The 26,011-nt window shown below is 32.9% G+C and overlaps 2 protein-coding genes across 3 annotated transcripts; one reads left to right on the top strand and one right to left on the bottom strand.

Annotated features, from left to right (window-relative positions):
- The first annotated feature begins 470 nt into the window (after positions 1-470).
- On the top strand, positions 471-8,630 carry LOC129927812 (uncharacterized). Its single transcript, XM_056039285.1, has 4 exons — positions 471-568; positions 3,215-3,384; positions 4,365-4,523; positions 5,114-8,630. Exons 2-4 carry the CDS (start codon positions 3,257-3,259, stop codon positions 8,166-8,168), a joined length of 3,342 nt encoding a protein of 1,113 aa, XP_055895260.1. The 5' UTR covers positions 471-568; positions 3,215-3,256; the 3' UTR covers positions 8,169-8,630.
- A 2,216-nt stretch (positions 8,631-10,846) lies between these two features.
- On the bottom strand, positions 10,847-26,010 carry LOC106075571 (DCN1-like protein 4). Of its 2 annotated transcripts, none has more exons than XM_056039286.1 (10): positions 25,892-26,010; positions 21,015-21,095; positions 18,020-18,159; positions 17,784-17,851; positions 16,941-17,014; positions 16,355-16,446; positions 16,148-16,256; positions 15,672-15,776; positions 14,949-15,054; positions 10,847-13,596 (listed from the first exon to the last, which is right to left on the bottom strand). In XM_056039286.1, the coding sequence occupies exons 3-10, from the start codon at positions 18,088-18,090 to the stop codon at positions 13,523-13,525; spliced, it is 699 nt and encodes a 232-aa protein (XP_055895261.1). In that variant the 5' UTR covers positions 18,091-18,159; positions 21,015-21,095; positions 25,892-26,010; the 3' UTR covers positions 10,847-13,522. The 2 variants fall into 2 exon arrangements, with proteins under 2 accessions (XP_055895261.1, XP_055895262.1); XM_056039287.1 differs by lacking the exon at positions 25,892-26,010 and adding an exon at positions 25,655-25,673.
- Position 26,011: the final 1 nt, after the last annotated feature.

The raw sequence follows: 26,011 nt of genomic DNA, 5'->3' as shown, positions 1-26,011 counted from the left end.
TCTACTATTTTTATGTATCTAAATGCCTATTTATTTAATGCCAATTTTTTAAATTGCCAATAAAGATATTTAGTTAAGGCTAGAGGTTTATATATTTAATGGGGTTTATTTTTTAAAATTTATTAATTAAATTATTTTTCTTGCATTTATATTTTATTACATTTTTTAACAATACATACAAATATACCCATTTTTTTAAAAAAAGATACTACATTTTTCTTTTGCATGTCATTGATTTTATCATTAAATAACTATAATTTTTATGTCCATTATTTTCATGTAGGTTTATTTATTTAATTAATTTTCATTTGCTAATAAAAGATATTTTGTTGAGCTTAGAGTTAGTTATTTTTATTTTTCTATTAATTTGTTTTTCTTCGTTTATGTTATTACTTTAAATACATGATTTTAATTTAGATTTTGAGTTATTTTTCAAAGTACAAAAGTTTGTTTGCATTTTAAATAAATTTTAATATTAAAGTTGGCAAGTAATTCAGGGGAGATAGCCTTAAAACCAAAATGGCGTATTACCAATAATAATATTATTGAATAGCTCTATATCTATATGGTAACAATTTAATAAGAAATACAGCTTAGAAATATATATATAGATCTAGATCTATTTTAAAAACTATTTAGATCTATCTCCGACTCCGTAGAAATCAAATTATATTATATATTTGTAATCTGCATTTTTTTCTGCTTATTAAATAATAAATTATATTATTCTTAAAATTTAAGTTTAAGACTAAATAGTAAATTAAGACGAGTACAAGTTCACACAAGAGTGTGACAAGAGAAACCTGATTTATAATTTATTGTTAGAATAGATCTAGATAGTAGATATACTTATACTTAGTCTTAGTATTACCACTAGTATTACTAGTTAGATCTACATCTACTTATTTAGTTATTACTTAATAAATTTGTTAAATTACTAGATTCTAGATATATATAAAAATCTAGTATACTGTATAGTGTCTAGTCTGTACAGTGTGAGTGTAGGGTAGTGTTACTCACGTTAAAACTAGGACTAGGTGATACATAGTAAAGATCTACTACATCTAGTACTACATCACTACATGGTATAATATTTTTTTTTTATTTTACATAAAATCATTTAAAATGATAAGTTTTAGATCTAAATTGTTTACTTACTAGATCTAGATTTAGAATATATCTATTTTATTTTTATAAATAGATCTAGAATCTAGATCTAAATTCGATTAGTTATGATTAGTTACTAAATCTAACTAGATCTATCATAATAATAATAATCATATATCTATAAAATTCTATATACCCAATATCATACTATATGGGTAATTTGATGTATATTACAGCTGAGCCTATCTAGTACTAGATTAAATCTATTTTTATTATATATATAAATTTTATTGTAAAGTCTGTAAAGCTAAGAACAAGTACCGGTAATCAAAAGTATTTTTAACAAAAACATGAAAAAAAACAACACATTATTATTATTATATATATATATATATATATTATATTATTATAATAATAAAAGATAATAATAATAGTTTTGAATATTTTTATTACAAATTAATAAATAATAGATCTATATTAAATATATTATATAATAAATTATTATAAATATATTTACCTAGACTTAGACATCTATAGAATAGTATATTATATATATATAAAATATATATTAGACAGAGAGTTAGAGAGTCATTAGACTCAACTAAATGTTTGTTTTGTTTGTAAAATGTTTTACATGTTTCGAATGTTCCTTCAGAGTTGAAGATAGTTTACTTCCTATTCCAAATCTCTCGCAGGACAACGGGGGATGGGAGCTGGCAGGGTTTGGACCATCGATAAATCCAAACAACTCTCCAGTTCGCAAATCCCATGACCAGGCAGTTTAGGCTACTTTAATTTTAAGTCTACTAGACGGTAACCTAACTAGTTAGATATTATCATATTATATATATATATCTAGATCCACTAACTATATTATTTTTGTATATGGATCTATAGATACAATATTTCAAGAACTTAACTTCTTGTCTTGGAGTTAAGTTGATCTTAATTTTAATGACTTAAATTTTAATTTAATCAAGTTTATCAACTCCCAAGGTCTAAATACTTAAAATACCACATCTACTTTTATCAATTATGACATCTACTATGAATAAATAATCTAGATCTGCTTGGCATCTTGATTCCAATTATATAACTGGTCCATGATCCTTTCTTCCTCTCCCCTTGGAGTTTCCAGGTGAGGGCTTGTCTTATGATGTTGGATGCAGACTTGCATCCACTTGCAAAGGATGTGGCTTATCCATCTCTAGCGTCTCTAATGTACTACACTAATGACTATAATATGCTGCTGCTTTTTTTTTGTGCCACAGTTCCTCATTCTAGATCCTGTTTGACCAATGAGTCATAAGAATTTTCCCATGGAAAATATCTGGATTTTTTTCATGGTGGTGATGGTGGTTCTCCAGGTCTCTGCTCCATAAAGTACCATAAAGTAACTATGGTGTTAAAGAGACTGATCTTGGTGGTGGTGCTTATTTCCCTGAACCCCCAGGTGTTCTTGAACTTAATAAAAGAAAGCTGCTTGAGCTTTACAAATGCGGATTCTGACAACGGCATCTGTTCCTCCATTGTTGTTCAGGATACTGCCAGATTGGTGAAGGTTTCCACCTCTTCCAGTGCCTTGACTGTGTTGGGTGTATCTTGAGCACCTTGCTCTTCCCTCTGTTTATGGCAAGACCCAGTCTAGCTGGGTTGTATACTACAGTGCCTATCTTTTCCTGCAGCTGCAATGGTTGCTGATATCTAATATATAAAGCAGAAAATAAGGCGTATGTATGTCCTAAATAAAAATAAAAACCAAATGACCAATCTTAATAAAATTTGGCATAAAAGTTCCCTTAGTAGATCATGGCAAAGATCATGTATGTTTAATATCTTTCCCACAACCAGGGGGACTTAAAAACCCATTTTCACAATAATTTATTATGGATATGAATATGTTGCTGAACAGGTAAACCCATTTTCATACTCTGCAGACTCTACTTTTATTTCGTGGCAAAACAAGAAAAATGTGTAGATCAGTAATACCCAAACAAAGACCTGCAGGCAGCAGGTCATAACCGGCTAGTATATTATAAACATATAAATGTGAAGCTATATGTGTCATTTTTTTAGTTGTTTTTTTTTTTTCAATATATTTGAACAGCTTGTTGTAAACCTTAAATCTTACATTTGATGGCTGTGCAAGATGTCTTTGGGAGATCGACTTCTCCTGGCGGCCACAGTGACGGATGTTCATGATGGATTATTTGTCTACCAAGCCTGCAAGTTTTGCTACATCAAACTCTCTGACACAAGCTACGACAACACATTCGTGTAAGATAATATAAAATGAACTTTAAATATGCTGTTGTGTTTTTAATACTCTTAAATTTTAGTTGGTGTAAATCGAACTTTGATGGCACATTATACCACCCCCTTTAACCTCACCATTGAGCCCCAAGAAACCGAAGTGGGATTAGTAAATGTGTGACCTTCAACTCTTACCCTCACTTTGAGCTAAAAAAAAAAAAAAGATGAAAGATAAAGGATCACTGGAATGTGCTGTAACTTAATCTGTACAAGACTCAAAATATGATAATACAATATGACACTGCTTAAAAATTCTTGTCTAGTGTTAGCTACCATGCAACGGCACAGCATCATGGGAATTCATTAGGTTTCATCAAGAGCATGAAGATAGTGGGAGCAAGAAATGTATGATTGATTTATCTGGCAGAGCCAAAATCTAACATTGATTTATTTGGTAGAGCCAAAATCTAACATTGATTTATTTGGCCGAGCACAAAATGTAATATTAATTTTTTTTAGCCATTTTGTATACATATCACATGAATTTAGAAAAAGGAGTTCTCAAGCAAAACTTCTTTGAACTCTTATCTATTGTCTACATCAGCACTATAAGAACATGTTACAATTGTTCATATTTATATATTAAACAGGTAGTGTGGTGGCTAAGTGGTAAAGCACTTGGCTTCTGAACCAGGGTCCCAGTTCAAATCCTTGTGAAGACTGGGTTGTTGTTTTTTTCATGATCTTTAGGGCGCCTCTGAGTCCATCCAGCTCTAATGGAAACCTGACATTGGTTGGGGAAAAGTAAAGGAGGTCGGTGGTTGTGCTGGCTACAAGACACCTTCATTAACGATAGGCCACAGAAGCAGATGACCTATAGATCACAAGGTCCTGGAAAGGGGAATTTTTTATATGATAAACTAGAACTAGTAACTAATAAAAAAAAAATGTTGAACCAAAGGTTAAACATACCAACTGTCTGATGGTTTCTGTTTATTCCACAGCTGTAAAAAGTGTAGCTGTAGGTTTGGTACTGAGGACACTTACTACAGGTACTGTTTACGCCTGACAGCAGCAGACAACTCTTGTCTGGCCAACATTTCAGTATTTGGAAGTCTCTTAGATAAATTCTTTGGAGTTTCAGGCTCAGAGTTTTATTTAAGGTAATGTTAGCATTTTTAACAGCTAAGCCTATGATAATTATTCAGTTTGAAAAGTGTGTGGTGTCTATTTAGTTGATTCTTTGTATTGAGTAGTCTAATAGTATGTGTTAAAGATTCAAGTGGTTCTTTGTATTGAGTAGTCTAATAGTATGTGTTAAAGATTCTGTTGATTCTTTGTATTGAGTAGTGTAATAGTATGTGTTAAAGATTCTGTTGATTCTTTGATATTCTTATACTGTTTATTGATGTCAGACAATGAGCTAATGTTCTATATTAATTAATATTTAGCAATATTATTTTATAAAATCAACAATTAACCTTGTCATCTAGGATTATTTCTCTCACCTTAAAAATCTTGGTTTAGAATTTAATTTAAAAAAACTTTATTTGGTATACATAAATCAGCTTAAAAAGAGGTTCTTTTTTTGTAATAACTAATATGTTAAATAAATTTATAGTCAACATACTATTCAAATCTAGATATCCCACAATATAAAATCTTTACATTAAAATACAAAGATAGTACAATAAATTAACATTTTCAAAGCTGAAATGTTCTGTTATTCAAACAGTTATTTTTTTTTTTCCAGCCATGTTTCGAAACTCAAAAGTAAATATGGAAGTATTGCTGACTCCATTTTAAAGATTGCCATTGAAACTGTCTTTGTTGGACAAAACCTAATATTTGGATTTAAAATTCCAAAGTTGTTTTTTTCTAGAAAAGACAAAAATCAAGAAATTTTACTTGAAGACATTTGTCAAAGTGACAGGGCTGAGAGAAGTTGCCAGGTAGCTCTTCCTGAGTTGACAGCTGTGCAACTGCTGCCGCAGACTAATTCTATAATATCATTGACAGTGGTAGATAGTTTGGAAAATTTGGCGAAGCGCGTTGATGAGATGGGATATTTACAACTCAATGATGTCAACTGCGAGATCATTAGGTCGTTATGTAGACAGAACAATGCATATTCTCCAGAGAATAGCCTCCAGTTCAAACCAGGAGATTGTTCTTTCACTGTAACACCGTACTGCAGTCAAGAAACTCTAAGACTCAGCTGTGATGTTTCCTTGTCTATGATAGCTGATGGCAAGTTACCTGATCACACACCCCTAGCTAAGAATAACACAGACATTGGATTATCACCAGTAGTTGAAATGAAACCTGCCAACCCTGAAATGAAAGCTATAAAAGAAAAATCAAATAACTTCAAGAATGTCTTGAATATTAACTCTAAATGTCTTAGCATTAAGAGAAATAACAGTGTTGACAACAAATGTCTTAGCACCAAGAGAAGTGATTGCATTGAAAGTAAATGCTATAGTACCAAGAAGGAAAACCCATTTGACACTAAATGTAGTAATAGTTGTATAAGTTTGGTTAGTAGTGTTGCACCTAAATCTTTGAAAACTTCATTTAGTCAGCCTAGTTCTTTATGCAGCCAGTCAAGAAATAGAAATGAGCCACTTAGAACTAATAGAACAGTAAGTACACAGAACAGCCTCTTGAATAGAAATGTGCGACTTAGAACTAATATAACAGTTAGTTCACAAAGCAGCCAGTTGAGGTCTGCTGATAATTTTCGAAGATCTCCTAGAGCTCTTAAAAATAAAAGTTTACATCTGTTAAACAAAGAAAATGTTAATCAATCAAAGGGAAGCAACTCTTCGTGGTGTGTTCTCAAATACAATAAAGAAAAGAATATGAAACAAAATGACTTGGAACCAAAACGCAAAGGTCAGTTGAGTTTAAAAACAAAAAAAAAGCCACTTTCATCTTTGTTGACACATGAACAGTCACATCCAGAAGTGGCCAAAGGCACAATTTTAAATTGCCAGAGTTCTCTTCTCTTTGAATCTCAGTATAATCTGGCTGATAGAAACAGACTAACCAGGTCATGTGACCTAAAAGAAGATGGCCTTGCCCCACATTCATCAGTTAGTTTTGCTTCATCTTCAAAGGATGCTTATGGTATGGAGCATATGCCAGAATCTGAGGACCTTGAACTATTTTTAGCTGCTATGAACTCAGAAGCAATGCCAGGTGTGGACCTTGTAACACAGAAGTATGATGAGAAATATATCAGTCAAACTTTTACTGACAATTTAAAGGAGGTAGATTATAAATGTGCTTCGAATGTTGCTAATGATATGTCTAATGACAGATTGAGCTCCAGCAATGACGAGATGGCTACTCACAATCAAAGTTTCCCTATGACTGATGAATATGCTTCAGCTATTTCTTTCAATGTCACATTAAGACGTTCTCAGAAAAGGAAACATGACAGCCAAATTTTACAGTCCTTCAACACCACAGACTATGTGCTACCTACTGAGCCACCTGAATCTGAGGATGTCTGGCAGTTTTTAGAGAGATTCCCAACTTCTTTGAATAATTCCCAAGGCATCTCCCAGAACAATCATTTAGAGAGATTCCCAACTTCCTTGAATAATTCCCTAAACATCTCCAAGAACAATCAAAATACTTATTTAGATGACCGGCACAATGTTGTCAATACAGAAATCTTGCTTTCTGCAACAGTGGATAAACATTCTGAAGATCTTTTTACTGAGTCTCCCAGATTAAATCAGACACAAGTTATTGATAAAAATTGTTCATTTGAAACTATGTTACATACTAGCTCCACACAGTTAAATCATGAGTCAAGAAATTTTGTCGGGGAAGAATTAAACATAAAGAATCACCACAAAAGTTCAATTGCAGAAAAAAGTTCAGATGACAGTAGCAAGTTTCTCAAGTCTTCTAATGAAACTAAAAGTCAAGCAACCAGCACAGATCTTGATCATTTGAATTGCAATGTAAGTTGTGGTACAAAGAGCTTGCATGAAAGTAAAAACTTGAATGGACTATTAACGGGTCAAAACACAAATATTGTGAACGAGACTCTGTTGTCTGACGTGCAAGATCTGACTGACAATTCACAACTCAGTGCTATCAATTCATTGACAGATTACAGTGTATTGTCAACGGCTGAAACCGAAAGTATTTTATCAGACTCTCTTATGAATAAGACAGAAGAGCTTGATCCATCAAAAGAAATGCCTGATCTGAATACTAAAAAGTTCTCTCTTAAAAAAGTGAGATTCTCGTCTATTCGAAGAGAGTCTCATTTTTGTAGTTCTGATTTAGTTCAAACAACTGTGATACCAGCGGCATACAAACCTCTGAAGTCTTGTTTAAAATTTCAAAGAGTTAGCCTTGAAACATGCAATGATCATGTCACTGGTGATTTATCTACAAGTCCCCTAGCTTCACAAGACTTGTTCACTCAGAACAGTGATCTAGTCGGTAGAAGCTCGTGGACTTCCATCCCATCATGCAATGACTCTGCTGATCTTTTCTCCCCCTGCTCCACACCCAATGATTCGGTTTGTAAACTACCGCTGACACCTGGTTCTTGTAACCGGTTTAATGTTTCCCATGGTCCTAGGGATGATAGAAGCACTGCGGTGGATAGAAATGATTATTCACTGGAGCTATTTTCTCAATCTCCCATTTTTATCAACAATAATTCTGTCTATATAGCGCCAGCCCATGAGGCGTGTAGCACACCTATCTATATGGACAATAATTGTGGGTCTAGAACTCCAGCCCAGGGTTGCATGACACCAGACTTGTTTGACTAAATAGATTTTATGTTCACATAGTTTCTGTAGCTGTTTGTTATATCTTTAAATATTTCCTTTTAATGAAATTATCTTTATTTTAAATTGTATATTAGTCATGGCAAGTTAGTTTAAATGCATGTACTGAAATTTAAATTAAATAATGTTGTTGTGATTGTGTTTGTATATAGTATTGTATTGTAAACAACACTTGATAGAATCTTGGGTGTAAGATTTAAGGAATTTTATGTTTATTTATTACCCGGTACTATTTTATTGGTCCAATGATTGGGACAGAGTGACAGCGCTTGGAGTTTGTTATTTTTGTCAGAGGCCTGAGTTTGGAGCCTAGTCATACAGTATAAGTAACATAGAAGTCAGTTTTCATAATTATGTATATTTAATAGTTAACATTTGATGCATTGCCTACAACTACAGTTATCCTGATTACTTTTATTAAAGTTATATTTTGTTGTTAATTCATCTCTGGCATCTCTTTTGAATTATTGAAAGAAGTACATTCATGTGTCATGTCTAAGCCAAGCTAGGAGTTCACAACAAATGTCAATCTATTTTCATTATAAATTGCTATGTATTTATATATTTTGAAATCTGGGTTGATGCCAATGTCTGTGCTGTTATTACACAAAGCTGGATGGCTGCCTGGTCGTGCGGTTTGCTCGCTGGACTGTCGTTCGGATTTATCGACGGTCGAGGGTTCAAACCCTGCCCGCTCCCATCCCCCGTCGTCCTGCGGGAGGTTTGGACTAGGAAGTAAACTATCTTCAACTCTGAAGGAACATCCGAATTATGTAAAACAAACATTTTTAGCTAATTACTCAACTGAAAAGGTTTCATTAACCAAGTCAGCTGAAACATCATCAGCAATATCATTTTGCCTATTCTAACTACATAACATTTACCAAAGCTTAGAAATTAAACTTTTTCAGTGCTAATCAATACATATGCCCAAACTATTTCCCTTGTTATCAAGCTAATGTTTCATCTCATGGTTCTTTGCATTCTAGCCCTAGTGTTTGAGAAGAGTTTGGTTGCATCAAATTTTTTAATCATCCTATGAGTTGCTTCTGCCTCCTAAAGGGAAGCTACCATGAAAAGGATCTAAGAAGGTGCAACTTAGTTGCTCTAGTGGCGAGTATGGAGGCGCGGTGGCTGAGCAGTAAAGCGCTTGGCTTCCGAATCTGGGACAGGGGTTCGAATCCCAGTGAAGATTGGGTTTTTTAATTTTGGGATCTTCGGGCGCCTCTGAGTCCACCCAGCTCTAATGGGTACCTGACATTCCATCCATCCATCCCAGTGGCGCTACAGCCCATGGAGGGCTCTGGCCTGCTTTAACACATCCTTCCATTCAGATCTCTCCTGGGCAGGGTACCTGACATTAGTTAGGGAAAAGTAAAGGCGGTTGGTCGTTGTGCTGGCCACATGACACCCTTGTTAACCGTAGGCCACAGAAACAGATGACCTTTACATCATCTGCCCTATAGACCACAAGGTCTGAAAGGGGAAATTTTTTTTAGTGGCAAGTATCCCATAACTCTTCTGGTATATATATTTATCCTATGAGATTTGTTTTATCCATATAGGCTGACCTAGTTTCTGTTTAAGTCTGCTTTGTTGATGTTCTGAAGAAAAATGTAACAATTGTATCTGGTGAAGTGTCTGCACTGGCCCTTAATTTAAGCTAAGCAATCAAAAGTATCATTTTGTTTATTGTCTTGGTCATCTTGAATCTCTTATTGAAGAGTAAGCTAAGAATCAACATGAACTGGCCCTTAATTTAAGCTAAGCAATCAAAAGTATCATTTTGTTAATTGTCTTGGTCATCTTGAATCTCACATTGACGAGTAAGCTAAGAATCAACATGAACTGGCCCCCAGGAACAACAAATCAGATGACAGCGCTGAACAACTTAAGTTTCTAGGGGTATCACTGAATGGTGAAGTCTTAAAAACGTTCATTTAATCTGTACTTTCATAGTGGGCTATTTGAAACAAATATGTCTACGAATATCTTTAACAACAGATTAAACTTTATATTGCCTTAAGAGAAGTTGACTGTCTAAAGAAAGCTTCCACACTGCTATGAAGTTTTTCTGAATATACTTATTTTACAGATTTCTACAGCTGATTTTTTTTTTTTTTACAAGATAAAATGAAAGAATACATGATCCTACTCTAATATTGTCTGGAATTATTTCAACATGAACAATTATCCTAATTTAAATTGTCGAGTTTTTTTTAAACTAGAAGAATCAATGTACAATTTAAAAGGAAAAAAAAAACAAAGAAAGAAAGTTTTTGAATTCAACCATTCAATATAATAGCAGAAAAAAACAACCCGACTTGAAACACAAAAAAGAGCTGATAATGGCTGATAAACAAGATTTGTTTTATTGCAAACTGTGTCGCTTGAACTAGAAGTATAAAAATATAACTTTAGAAAAAAAAAATCATAGGTATTTTAAAGCATCAACCATACAACAGAACAGGCCATTTTGAAAATGATCTTCTGCATAGATCCATCATTAGGCGTGGATCTGTTGTTTTCTTTTCAAACTAGTTGCTTCCATTTAGAGATCTAGATGTCCTGCTTCTGACTTCAAACATCTACCATACTACTTACACATTCAGTGTGGACAAAGACATATACACAATAATTGTGTGGACAAGAATGCTAGGTTGATGTATAACAATGTGTTTATTTACATATCAAGTAACATTTTTGCATACCCTAAAAACAATCTCAGCACATCACAAAAGATTTCAAGTCTCTTAAAAAAAAAAAAAAAAAAAGTAGAGTATTCTCCCCTCTAACTCCAAAACAAAACAAATATACATATATATATATAAAATGCCCCCTCCTTTTTTTCCCCTAGATGTGTATCAAAGAAAAATTATTATACTTTAAACTACTGGTTCAAAATACACACATTACTTCTTTTGATTGTGTCGTCTCTAAAACTGTAAAATCAAGTGAATTCAATGTATAATGAACAAAAACTTTGACAAAACTAAATGTTCCACAACTCCATGACTAGCTGTTTAGTTTTATGCTTGCAAACTTATAGAGTTTTGAACAGCAGCAAACCTTGACCTATATAATACTGGCCATCAACACATCATTTCATCCAGCCATTGGTATACATTTTGGTCTTCAACAACCAGGTGTACATTTAAATGATTTGAAATATTAAAACTGCTCCTCCGCAGGGCTCGTTTAAAAATCAACATATTTACATTGTCTCTGATTTGATCATTGAGAGACCAGTTTCACACACATTCAATGGTACGCAGACATCTTCATGGAAGAAACAGGGAATACTTGGAACACAGTCTTTCCTCACTTAGGATCTAGTTCAAAGGTTGAACTCGCTAGTTAGGAATGAGCAGCCCTGAGCAGATTTTCAAAGGTTCACAAGCTAAATCAAACAAATAATGGTGGCTTTAAGTTGAAGCAGTAGCAGAATTATTGACACATTGAAAAGCAGCACAATTGTTTTTCAGGGGGAGATAATAGATAAAAAGAAAACATCTTAACCTGAAAGTAATCCTTTCTATTTTATAGTTATTTTCAAAGTTAAGCTATTGGTAAAACAATCACAACCTACTTACACTTTTTGATGCTAATGAAACCTCAATGAAGAATTAGTTCAAAGACAAGTCTACAAGAAACCAGACTGCAAGTTTTTGTACAAATATCAAGAAAAACAAAAGTTGTACAAATAGCATACCAGTACATTAGTAAAACCAATAGGCAAAGTTGTTAACAGGTTAAAAGCTTTTAAAATGTAAAAAAAAAAATGAAATCAATAGTTTATATCAAACAAATATATGGCAAGGAATTTCGCTTCAGAAAGAGTTCCATATACATCCTTCATAAATGTTAGAATTCTCAACCAACTCTCCAACATAGAAACAAAAGAATTTAAATACTTGTGGAATAATCTAATCAGTGACAATGTTACAGCAATGGAAGGGGCCAATCAGAGCTAGGGTTAGTCAAGTGTCTTTGTAATATGCAAGAAGACAAATACACTTCTGATCCTTTTGAAGTGATCATCTCTATTGCCGATTGAGGATACTATATCCTACGGGACCAGTGCTCTTGTTGGCAACATTGAATCAAGGCTAACTTACTTTGAGATCTACACATCAGTAATGGAAATGAAGCCTCGGTTTTACAACAATGAAAAGAATGGCTTCTTAAGAGTCTTTTCAAAATACAGATTCGACATTCCAGTGGGCAATATATTCATGACTTGAATGCACAATATTCTCACAAGATTGCCATTATTTTTTTATTGGTCAAGCCAGTACACTTCAATCAGCATCTAGTTCAACAGTTTAAAAAAGAGAATCATAAATATGGCTACGGTATTAAATACCCTTATTTACAGTAATCACTCATATTGTTCATGGAAAACAACACAATTTTCACGATGAAAAAAGTATCAATTATTGTCTCCGAGATAAAATATTATGACTGTAGAGAATCTCAATTATATGCGAAGGGGAAAAAAATACAACAGCAGACGCAAAAAATAGAAAGTCTGAACAACAAACAGTCCAGTGAAGTGCTCCAAGAGTAAAAGCACAATATTAAACTTGAACAATTGTCACAAACATAGAACAGACTAATAAGTGATATACCAGTTTGACCCAAAACTAAAGGATTCAAGGAGCTTTTCATAACAGTGGGGGCTAAAATTGGTACATGTTGAAAGTTTTGAGTCTGCTGTCACTTCGACTAGTTAACTATCCATTAAAATGTGTATTTGTCGTAAATATAAATAAATTACAATAAGTGCATCTTAGTTTTTTTTTTATCCCCTGAGGGTATTTAAATTTATGTGGGCTGATAGGACAAATATAAAAACATGCCAGGAAATTGTTTCTCTTAATTCTGAAAAAGTTGTGAATGTAATTAACCAATTAGAAAGTTTAACTGTTCATCAAATGAAAGAACATTCTGTTACCAAGAGAAATGTTTAATAGTTAAGCAATATACATCTGTAATCTCTTTCAAAAATACTAGGTTAAATGTTATGTATTTAATATAAAGAATGGATTTCTTCTCTGCCATAAGGAAACTATGTTAATGAATCAAAGACAAATATAGATCTAAGGGTCAACATTGTGGGTCTGGCAAATATATTTACAGTTGTTACACTGAGGTCATATTGGCACTGGAGACAATCTTGAAGTCACAAACTATATACATTTGGTGAATGCAGATTTTTGTCTTCAAAGTTTTCTTTAAGTCCAGGGAAGTTGATGAGTTCGGAGTCAGTCTAAGACAGCTCTAGATGCAGTTTTTAAAAACAGTAAACAAACGAATCGACGTTTTCCCCCATTTCAACTTCGCATTTCACGACCTTCATTGGACTTCTCCTTCAGCCATTCCACAAATTCATCTAACATCACTGGCCCTGGAAATAAACAAGAAGAAAAGAGGTCATCACCGGCCCTAGAAATAAAAAAAAGAGGTCATCACTGGCCCTGGAAATATGAAAAAAGAGGTCAACCTTAATGATACCGGTACAGACACATACTTATGTTTGAACAAATAAGACATCCATGGAGATACTGACAATTTCTCCTCTTGATATAGCCCAGTATTTCACAAGGAAGAACTTTAATAATTATATTGAATCTGATTTGATGAAGCTAAACAAGTTTTCTGCGTATAACCAAGGATTTCCTTTTATATTGTTTATAAAGCCCAATCTATAGGAAATTGCAATTCTTGAAACCATGATACCCCATTAATATTTTACTAATCCATTTACTATTCATGAATGATGATATTATGTAACAAATAATCTCGAGGTTAAAAAAAAATATTTCTTTAATAAACTCTTTCGGTCTAAATTCAACTGCATAGTTCATAAACCTTTTTTATATTAGATAAAAGAATCATGGTGATTTCGACAAATATACCATTTGAAAATTTAAAAACATTAGACTTCATGTAAAGAAAACAATGTCAACACAATAGACCTAAGTCTAGAGTTGAACATTTAGACATTGAAATGTTGACACATTGGTTAGCTGTTGGTCTCCTTCAGTCATAGAACGACTATGGTTTGTTAGACACCTTATTTATAGTTTAGTTATTTAGCGACGCACCATAGAAGACGCATATTGAACGGGACTAGTGACGTTTGGGATATGTTGAGTTAGAGACCGGAAAATCAGTTAGCGATAGAATCCTCTAGGGTAACGACGTGTTTAGTTGACAAGAGACTTTTACTGTGGCCTTTTCTTAGAATAAATATATGTTAAACTGTTCGTCAGCGTTGACTACATCTCTTTACTTGTTAAAACCGATGTCTTGTTTTGTCTGGATTGTCAATCAACTACACTGAATACACCCGAACAATAAAACTCAAACGCTTGCAGAGTAATTGGTTGAAATCAACAGTCATCTATAGTTGACCTCAAGACAGTCTGAACAAGCAACATCACAGGTTTATCTCCAACATGGGAAGGACTTGGGAGTCATATCTCAGGAGCAGGCAATACCCAAGAAGCTAGCAGCACACTGTGCCACACCCTGGCAGATCCCAAAACTGTATTGGTTAATGCCACGCCTTTGGTCAGAACAACTGAATGGGTAGGAGAGAAATTGTTGAGACAACATTTCAAACATGGCTAATACCCAGGCTTTTATTTCATTTCTTTGAGATGAACACTGGTTGTTCCAGGATTGAAGTAGGCTAATAATGTAGCACATTGATAAATATCAACTAAATTAAACAGCATTGAGAAGTCAACTTACAGGCACCATCCTCATCATAGTTGTCCAGATCAGGTTGGATAACTCTGCTGAATTCAAGGATATTACACCACTGGTCTTTGTTAATCACTTTGTATTTAGTTTGATGCTAAGAAGAAAACAAATAACATTGAATTAGATATATGAATTGGATAAGTTTGAATCGAATCCAATATGATAAAATTGGATCTGATTAGGTCGGACCCAATCTAAATGTCATTGAAAAAGAATCGGCCAGTACAATCCCATTACTAGTGTAGTGTCACACTTCAGTGCCAGCTTTGGAATTTTCTGAATTCCACCCACACAACCAACTTCCAACTTTTTCCCATGAAAAAAAAAAGAAATAACAGAAAAGTTGCAAGTTGTATATCAATGGAATGGAATTTACCAAATAACAAAGAAAATGATTCAATCAATTTGGCCACAATTGTATGCCCAACATCCATAGTCAAATAAATGAAAGAAAGACTATGATTGGGAGATTACTCCCCTGAAAGAAAAACAGAGAATAGAGGAGTGAAAATAGCATACTAGCAAAACCAAAAGACAAAATCAAAGCCATATAAAGAATAAAATGGCTAAATCATGAAGGGGTTAATCTTCAAGATTATGAGTTCAGGAATGGCAACAAAAAAGCTCATGTGCTGTAACGACATTTGGAGTTGCGGTACCCTCCACACACACACACACATACAAATACAACCACTAAATGTGTTTTATTACCTCTAAGAACAGGTGGAAGTAAGAGAAGAGAGGCCAGTCTTTGCCCAGGACCAATGACAGCATCGCTTTGGCCGTGTCCAGATCTAGACTTCTTTGGTCTTTTTCCTAAATGTGCACAAAGAAACAGCAAAATACAAACAAACTGTGAAAACAGGCATTTGAGATACTTCAATCATTTATTGCAAAGAACTATATGTCCAGTAAGTGTACAATACAGGAGGGAACTGCTACAATGGATTTTGTTTTCAAGCTTCATGTCAAGTGTAGAGAAAACTGGCAACTTAAGCTGAGTCAATAAAACAAAGTGTGTTTGTTGTTGGATACTTGTTATCAAGTGAATGAAATATTTCAAATAACTACACATAAACATCATGTTAGCATAAAAAAAGAGAAAGAGAGAGACTGGACAAGTATAAGCATCAACAAAACAAAAAAAAAAAAAATACTAATCACAATAAAAACAAAATAAAACCTACCCGTGCAAAGTCAAAAGCGAATCTGTAAATATTTTTAAAAAGGGCAGGATCATTTAACAGCGCCCTGAGATAGTCCAGTCTGTTCTGAAGCTTTCCAATTGTGTCACATCTGCAGATGAAACATCAAAAAAAAAATAACTCTGCTATACTCAAACAGATTTATTTCCACCGAGATGTTAGTTTAAATTAAACATAGAAAAGACTTACTGCAGTTCAGTCATTCCTTTCATCCACTCATCAACAGTGAAAAAACCCATGTTTTTAGCATTGAGTTTGTAAGCCAGGACTAGCATCACAATCTAGAAACAAAATGAAGAAGTTAACATTTGTTTGTTTGGGCATTGTCAGTCAACAAACAAGTTCATCTAATGCACTATGTTACAAGTTCATCTAATGCACTATGTTACAAGTTCATCTAATGCACTATGTTACAAGTTCATCTAATGCACTTATATTTATGTTTATATAACATATTGAACTAGCATCAAAAATTTTCTAATAAAATTTCTTTTTTTTTTTTTTTTCATTTGGATTTGGGGAGTTATTTGTGTCTAAATTAATTGATTTCAGTGTTCTGCATTTTTATTCTTAGATTAGTTTTGTGCTTGATTAATTCTGAAGTTAATGTGTATGAGGACAAAGAATTGCTAATTATCAAATTTTGACAAATAAAAACAAGTTCAAGTCAAAAAAGGACACAACTAAATACAAAAATATATAACATTATATAATACAGTTCCATAAAACACTTCAACATTTAAGTTCAGATAAGACAAAGAGAGCAAAGACTTACATTTTCTGGCTCCACTCCAATATCTTCACAAAATTTCTCCATTCCCTCTGGGCCAAGTGTCTCCTCACTAGCTCCTGGAGAACATAAACCCAAATGTATTACTATCAATTAAACCAAGAAAAACTAACAATTTCTTATGTCCAACATTACATAGAAGTGAAAATTGTACACTTTTGTAAAGATAAAATTTGCACCACAGTTTCACTGAATGAAATAAACATTTTAATGAAAAGTCAAAATATTTCAGCCATTCAAACTGAAATCTCAAATGTTTTTGTCATAAATCTTACAAGTTATCTTTAAAGAAAACATAAAGAAGATGGACCACTGTCGCTATTGATTGATCATTATGACAGATTACATTTTAGTAAATACAGATGTGTAGTTGTGCAAGTGTAACAAGAATTTCTCTACATCTACTATCTTTTTTTATTTATTTATTAAAATGCAGTGAAGTACTGGAAGGGGGGGGGGGTCAGTAGGTGCTGTGGCTGAGCGGTCAAGAGCTTGGTTTCTGGACCGGGTCCAGGGTTCGAATCCTGAGATTTTTTAAGTTTTAATTTTTGGGATCTTCGGATGCCTCTGAGTCCACTCAGTTCTAATGGGTGCCGGGCATTACTTGGGGAAAAGTAAAGGCAGTTGGTCCTTGTGCTGGCCACATGACACCCTGGTTAACAGTGGGCCACAGAACCATGATCTTTACATCATCTGCCCTATAGATCTCAAGGTCTGCAAGGTGCCCAGGGCAGCAGGCATGTTGCCACCAATAGTGTACTTCATATTTGCATAGCAAAAGTCCTCACTAGTAAGCACTACCAAAAGTTTAACTGAATGTACCAGTACCTGTGTACTCATGAAACCAGGCTAGACAACGCTTCTTATTAAACTCTGTAGCCACTTCCTTTTTCTGTCTGTTTCAAAATAAAAAAAATAATTATCAAACAATTATAAATATAAATTATTTATTTTTATAAATTTTAAATAAATTAACTGAATGATAACCTACTTAAAAAATCTAAATATAGAACTTAGCTTATAATTGGGGAGATTATCTAAATGAAACGTTATTAAATTCTTACTGGTATGTTCGTGATTTCTTGGTTGGCAAATCTTCTGAACTGGTATCACGCTTTCGCCGACGTGACGGCATGATATTAAATGGGTTGTAAAAAAACTGGCCACCAGATGAGCCTGACTGCGTTATTTGAGCACCAAGATTCTGAGTAAAAAAAAAAAAGTAACTATAAATTACTATGTTTCAGGCTACAGTTACTAATAGGTATTTAGAAGCTGTGTATCAAAATATTAAGAAATTCTGAATATTGAGGATGAGTGTAGCATTTCCCATGAATATGTAAACCCAGTACCAAGCCGAATATTTTGCAGCTGATGCTGGCAGTGGAAGGCTTCTGAAACAGACAGCCCAAGAGTTCTCACTAAAGTCGTGGGACACATTGAAGACTCAAAAAAAAAAAGCTGTTGATGAAAGCAAGCTCAGACAAGGAAATGAAAACATATAAATAGTATCACAGTATACATGATTATCAACACAATCCTTCACTTTCACCCGAGGGGCATCAAACAAGATTAAAGATCAGTTATTCAGGGCATATTTTTGATTTAGTTGTTCCAATGAGATTCGTGAATAAATTCACTTGACATGCCAGTTAAAAGTACTTAAATAAGCATGTAGGAAAAAGAGTATTCCACAATTTAGATAGTGTAACACTATCAAAACATCAAGAACCTAGGATTCAGAACTCAAACAAGAGAAAAAAATAAAGTAAGAAATAGTACCCAGAAAAACTTAAGTCTAGACCCGGGGTCGGCAACCTGCGGCTCGCGAGCCACATGCGGCTCTTTGGATGTGAATCTGCGGCTCTTTAGTTCCTTACGCAAATATTATTTATTTTATCGAAACACTTTTAAAATAGTTCTGAATCGTTTAACGAAACTTAGGCGCCGATTTTATCTTTCAGCCACTTGTACTCGCTTTTCACCACACCCCTTCCCCGTGACACGCGTCGTCGCTGTCGTCAGTCCGTCGTAAGCTCTCGAATGACGCCGTGGTCGGATGTTTCTATGTAGATTTTAATTCGATTTGACGCAAGAAGAATTGGCATCTCAACCACGTGCTTTGACTGTGACGTATAGTTTGTTGTTTCAAGTAAACGAGTTGTAAGCGAATTTATCTTCTCAAAGTTAGAAGCGATCTATAAGTAATGCTATCCTTGCAAGCTTTGCGTATACCACTAGAAATTGCACAAAAAGGGAAACCATTTACCGATGATGAGTATGTGAAAGACTGCTTTTTACTTGCCTCTGAAGAACAGTTTCGTGATTTCAAAAACAAACCAGAAATCTTGAAAAAAAAAAATCAAAGACTTGCCACTATCCGCTGAAACAGTACAAGATAGAATAGCTAAAATGTCTTCAAATGTAGCACATTTGCAGGTGGAAGATATTCAACTTTCTTCTGCCTTATCACTTGCTATAGATGAGTCTTGCGACATAAAGACACGGCTCAAGTTGCCCAATTTGTCAGGTATGTGTCTTCCCTAGGTTTGCTACCACTCTCATGACTTAGCCTACTAGTGGGGACGATAGAGCTCATGCAAAAATACCTTGAAGACAATAAGATCGATTTAAATAAAATCGTTTAAATAGCAACTGATAGAGCCAAATGTATGACAAGAAAAAATAAAAGAGCAACAACAATTCGTCGGAGCAAAATAAACCAAGAAATATTTATGTTTCACTGACTAATGCACCAAGTAGTGCTTTGTGCCCAAAACGTTTCCGACCGAAATAATTGAGGCCATGAATTTTGTAATCAAGATTATTAACAGCTTCTTGTCAAAAGCACTCTACCACTTAAACGAAATGTATTCCTCAGTATTCCGACCTATGACTTTCCAAAGGAAAGGTGATGAAACGTTTTACTTTGTGCTTGAATACATTTCTAAATGAAAAAGACATTTGTCACACCGAATTATAGAAGGACGAATAGTTGCAAAAAAATTACTTTATGATTCATATAACAGAGAAATTGAATGAGCTGAATCTAAAACTGCAAGGAAAGGAAAACCCATCCTATGTTTTGTTTGAAGAATTGGTTTGTTTTAAAGAAAAAAAAATTCTTTTTGCAGAAAATTTACAGAGCGTTAAGTTACTTCATTTTCAATGTGTAAAGTAGTATCGCGATAAAATCAGTGCAACTTTTGACACGAACTACTTCAGCACAGCTATACAAAAATCAAAGATAAATTACTTGACAGATTTGAGCAATTCAAAACCAACAAAACTATTCTAGCATTCCTAGTACACCATCTCAACACAAATAGTCACGAAATCCACACTAGAAGGTATGGGATTGATACAGGATCTCTAGAAATACGATTGATCGATTTAAAAAGTAAAGCTTTGTGAAGTGGAAAATTTACAGAATTGAAATACAAGCTGTAAGAGATGGAGGTCCAGAAATGTAAGTACGTAACGCAACAAAAGTGGACAGCCTTAAAAGGTGCGCCACATGAAATAATCTTCCAGATTGCTACAGTGAGGTGAAGAAGTTGACATTTGAAGTGCTGACTATCTTTGGATCGACATATTCGTGCGAGCAAGGTAAAGTAAGAAGCCAACTAACAAATGAAAATTTAGAGTCGTGTTTGAAACTAAAAACATCATGTTACCATACGAGCCAAATGTATCCAAACTTTCTAAAACCATGTAAAATCATTGCTCCCATTGTTCAATTGTTTGTTAGTGAAGTACAAGTTGGTGTTTTAAGTAAATGTTTAGCTGTTTTAGTTGTTATCGAAATAAAAAATAATTATCTAATAATGTCATTTAAATATTATCTAATTTGTTGTGAAAAACACTAGCCTACTTGTATATGAATTTGATTTTTTTTTATTAAAAAAAATTCATTGTGTGAGAACTATTTATAGTTGGCAAGAAAAAACTTTGTGGCTCTTTAAAAACCTCGAAATCTTGTAAATTGTAATTTTTGGCTCTTCCGACTCAAAAGGTTGCCGACCCCTGGTCTAGACAACAAATATTGAGAACACTTACCAAAGTAGTAAATCTACTCTGCAAACTCGATTGTAAATTTTGATCCAGTGTTCTTAATGAGTGCTTAACAAAAACATCAAACTAAAAAAAAAACAAAAAAACAATACAGAAGTGTCAAATACAAAGCAAAGTGCAAATTCTTGAGGGATTTTTATAGAAAATACTATTAAAATGTTTGCATACTATTAAATTTTTTACATACTAAGACAAGAAATCATTACATAGATGATTTAAAATAGCACACACACACACACACAAAAGTAAGCTTTATTATGATCACTCCAGATGAATTAATATCAGGAATAATGAATACCATTTTTTAGTCTACACCTGAATTAAAGCAGTCACATCTAGTATTACTATACAGATAAACAACATCAACTAAATGAAAATAAAAAAAAATACTTGTTGTTTTTTTTTTATTCAATTCATTCAAAAATGAACTTTTTATATATTTTGATGATAATCAGAACAGTGTAAGCACTAAGCAATAGTTTCAATCCATTATAAAGTAGTGAAAAACTAGAATAAAAAAAAAGTCAAATATACATACACAGCATTGATCTATATATACAGTGACAGTCTAACAGTCACAGATCATGTGTTTACTATCTACTACTACCAAAGCTTGCTTAAAAAATTAAAATATCTTGGCATTGATGGTTCATTACATCAACAGATTCAGGATTTTCTGATAGGGAGACAAACTGTAATAATAAATAGCTCTAAATCAACACCAATAACAGCAAACTCAGGTGTACCTCTATAACAGTACTAAGTCCACTAATAGTTTTAATTTACAGAAATGATATAACAAAATTGCATTATTTCAGGAACAAAAGTCAGATAATTAGCAGACCATTGCATTTAAGAACAGTAAAAACAACACATGATACAGAAATTTTACAAAGAGAATTAGATGAATTACAGAAATGGGAAATTAAACTGGAGCATGTCTTTTCACCTAGAAAAATTTCAGTCATAAAAAGTAACTAAAAACTAAAACAAATAAATACCACTTATCCATGGTAAGCCAGTAACATCATAGACTAAAAACTCAAAATACCTAGGTATATATATATATATCTTTTTATACTATAAAGTAGAATGTAAGGCGTATGTATGTGCCAAATAGAAATCAAAACCGTTTGACCAATCTTGATAAAACTTGGCAGAAATGTTCTTTGGGTATTAACTTAGACCGTAGTGTATGTATTGTAGCCCTAAATCAAACTTAAGACCCTCAAAAAAAAAAAAAAAAAGTTGAATAACTCCATGAAAGTATGGTATTTTATGAATCTAGGCTATGTTTACCATACTGAAATAAGAAAAGATCGAAAGGATTTAGATCTACATCTAATTTTAAGAACTACACTTTGCACATATAGTTTTTTGCTTTCACACATGAAAATTAAAATTTAGTCTATTGATTTCATTTTTTAATCAAATTAAGCTTCAAATTTGTGTAACAAAATTTTTTTTTTACATAAAACTTCGTTCTTTATATCTGCAAATTTAGAATTGTGACGTACATTCTTTCATTAGACATTACGGTGATTACCCAAAAGGTTACACATCTCTCTATTCCTAGGCCTAAAACTCTAATTCAACTCAAAGATGACAGAACTTCCCTTTGCAAAGATAGTTTTATACTTTAATACATGAACATACTAATTATAGTCCATTCATTTCATATTTTAATCAAATTAACATTCAATTTTTTTTCCTAAAGCATTTTTACATGAGTGCAACTATATTCTTAATATCGCGTGAATTCAGGTCAATTAGCTATCTTTAGCTCCATTCATAATATTTTTTTATTAATGAATTCACTTTATTTTTTTCTTTCATTGTTTCTAATGCACTATATCAGTGACTACATCAGCAATACGCAAGTTAAGATCCGCTGACACAGCGGGTAATATCTGTCTAGTATATATATATATATATATATATATTTATATATATATGAAAAACTACCAAGGAAACCCCAAGCATTAATATTTTTTTGTTAATTTTTTAAAATTCTACAAATCAAACTTACAACTAAAATGTTTTTTAACATTGGTTAGACCAATAATAGAATATGCATTCTCTATTTGGGACCCCTCAACTCATGAAAATATTAAGAAACTGGAACAGACACAAAATAGAGCAGTATGATTCATAACAAATGGATATTCACATTTGAATAGAGTAACACCTTTAGTACAGTCAGTAAATTAAAAAACCTTTCAGTATAGAAGACTTAAAAGTAAAATAGCAATTATACATAAAACACTAAACCATAATCTTCCAATATAAAAACAAAACCTAATAAAATACTCAGAAAGACACTAAGATAAAGGCACATTCCTAGTTCCAAATGCTAGGGCAAATTTGTACAAATTCTTCTTCCCTCTAGAGTGCTATTAGGGGATGGAATGAGTTGCCTGAGTCAGCCAGGGCCAGGTTTTAAGTCACTGATTAACATGTGTCACTAGACTGTCATATGAAAATCTTCTTTATTGAAGTAATGCCTGTTTTTTATTTAAGACAAGAAGATAAAACAAGTTTTGTATCGTTTGGTCCAGATTCATTAGTCTGAGTCTGCCGCAGTCTAACCCTAGACCAGTGTTTGCCAACTTTTTCTCTTAATGAAACACTTCTCACATTCGGAGTATTTAGCAGAAAACTTTGCTTATTTTTTAAAGAGAGATTAATTTATATGCTGGCATAGTAGTTAATTATTTCAGTATTCATGGAACACCTATTCAGACCCCACATAACACACGAGTCAGTGTTCGGAAAACACTGCTCTAGAATGTAGATCTAGAAGTAGAACAGATTTAGATTATATTACTAGGTCTATAACTATAGATACTATAGAAGTATAGTTGTATAGTTACTGTATAGTATAGATCTATATTGAATATTGGTTTTATAATTTATAAAGATTATAGATCTACTTAGTCAAAGATTATGATATGAAAATGATAGATTTGATAGATCAATACTAGAGTTTACTAGACCTATGCATTTCATTAGTCATTATGTTGTTATGGAGCTATCATTATTATTTATTATTATCATGATCTAAGACCTAGACTAGTCAACAAGACTGGTCTACACTAAGTTCACCAAGAAGTCCAAGACTACAAGTAAGTACCGGTACAAGAAATGAAGAATCTGCAATTTGGTTGCCAAGACTAGACTAGATCTAGAATAGTTTATATTATTCCGGACATTACATTAATTCGAACACTCGCTGTTTTTATGGTCATTACATCTTTATTTTGATAATTAATATGAAACTAGCATGCTGTATAATATGTGTATCCATTTTCCAATTATTCTGACCCAATTTCCTTCCATTTAGCTGTCTTTTTATGTAAGAAAAAAGAGTTTCAAATTTGTAAGTCAGGTTGTTGTTTTTATTATGTTACCAGGATGACTTTACCTCTTCCTAGGGTTAAGACTATATTTTTTGGTTGGCTAATATGTAATGCTATGCTAATGAGCCCGGCAATATTTATTCTGTTTTTGGAGCTGATTTATTTGATTCATAAGCCAAGTTGTTTGATTCCGTACAAAAATAAATTAATAGGGTGCTTGAATTAAATTACTATTTTCTTACCAAAATTTATTTCAAACAGCTAGTTTTTGGACATCAATGTTAATGATCTTATTAAATTATATTTGTTTGTTTTTGTTTTTTATAGAGAATAAATGGGCAAATGTTTGGAGTGAGCTTGGTATTTGAATGAAGTTAAATGCTTAGATCTAGACCTACTAGATAGATCTAGATTTATAGAGAGATAATATAGAGGATTCAGCTATTTAGGCAAGAATGGCTATCCTAACCTGTACTATACTACAAAAGATCATCTGTATTAGAAATTTATTAAATTAATAAACAAAAAACACAAACATTCAACACACATCTAATCATGCTAACATAAAATAAGTCTAAAGTCGGTGTAGAAGTCACTATCCCAGTGACCTAATTTTGGTAGAATAAGTGTGTTCATATTTTTTTATTTTTTGTGTTCGTATTTATGCATAATTTGAAAACATCTTAATGATTTCATGTGAGGGGCTATGCCTGGGGATCTTAAAATTTAGTTAGTTAATATAGAATTAAAATCTGAGTTTATTGATTCCTAAATATAGAGACTGTCTGAAATAAATTATTGTGTCCGGAATGAAATAATGTGGGTCAAATTTGTCTGAATTAAATGAAAACACATGGCCTCTTTGACCTTAAATATAAAAATATAATAACAAATACAGGTTAGGGGTACAAATATAAGTAGTTATCCTTATTCTCCTTAAACTAAAGAAGATTTCAGTACTTCATTTTCTTTTCTATGTCGAACCATTGTCAAATAAAACTTTGAAATTTTGGCCTATACTATGAGTATATAATACTAGTATAGGTGTCGGAATAGCATAATGATAATGATAAACTACTCTATCACTCTATCTAGATTGTCTAGAATGCTAGATGCCTTTTAAATTAACGAATCCACAACAAAATTTGATTACATTCTGTCATTCTCAATTGAATGTGCAAAATATGTTGATAACATTCATTCAAAACCAATAAAAACACAGGTAATCTAGATCTAAGTTCAGACAGAAAGACCAAAGTATATTACTAAAAGTGGCAAAGGCAAAAGACTGAAAGTCTCAAAAGACTTGACAAAGCCAAATTAATTTGTAAACTTTCATAAAAAAGAAGATCGATTATTCGCTGAGTTGACTCTGTACATAAAAAGATGTGATACCTCCTTGTGCATTAAATTACTCTCTATTATTTGAAACAAAACTCGAGAAAAACATGAAAGCTATCAACTTATAGATCTATGTAAACAAATAACATCTAGTTTTCTTACGTTATATTAAAATAACGGTTGAGCATTTTCTTTTCTTCCATACAAACTACCGGAAATAATGTGTGAGAAAAAAAAAGTTCAAGCCGGATATGCCTGTGAGACATGCGCATTAGACGTTGT

Source organism: Biomphalaria glabrata, chromosome 8 (genome assembly GCF_947242115.1).
Source record: "Biomphalaria glabrata chromosome 8, xgBioGlab47.1, whole genome shotgun sequence".
NCBI lineage: Eukaryota > Metazoa > Mollusca > Gastropoda > Planorbidae > Biomphalaria > Biomphalaria glabrata.
Note: the sequence above shows the minus strand (reverse complement) of the source record. Positions and strands in the feature narration are given on the sequence as shown.

Bases quoted from the DNA above. Each gene is read 5' to 3' on its own strand.
- LOC129927812 (XM_056039285.1), top strand. From the start codon at position 3,257: ATGTCTTTGGGAGATCGACTTCTCCTGGCGGCCACAGTGACGGATGTT. The intron at 3,385-4,364 runs GTAAGATAATAT...TTTATTCCACAG, and splicing joins AGCTACGACAACACATTCGT to CTGTAAAAAGTGTAGCTGTA. The intron at 4,524-5,113 runs GTAATGTTAGCA...TTTTTTTTCCAG, and splicing joins GGCTCAGAGTTTTATTTAAG to CCATGTTTCGAAACTCAAAA.
- LOC106075571 (XM_056039286.1), bottom strand. From the start codon at position 18,090: ATGCCGTCACGTCGGCGAAAGCGTGATACCAGTTCAGAAGATTTGCCA. The intron at 15,777-16,147 runs GTAGGTTTTATT...GTGCACATTTAG, and splicing joins TCGCTTTTGACTTTGCACGG to GAAAAAGACCAAAGAAGTCT. The intron at 13,597-14,948 runs GTAAGTTGACTT...GTTTATTTCCAG, and splicing joins CTATGATGAGGATGGTGCCT to GGCCAGTGATGTTAGATGAA.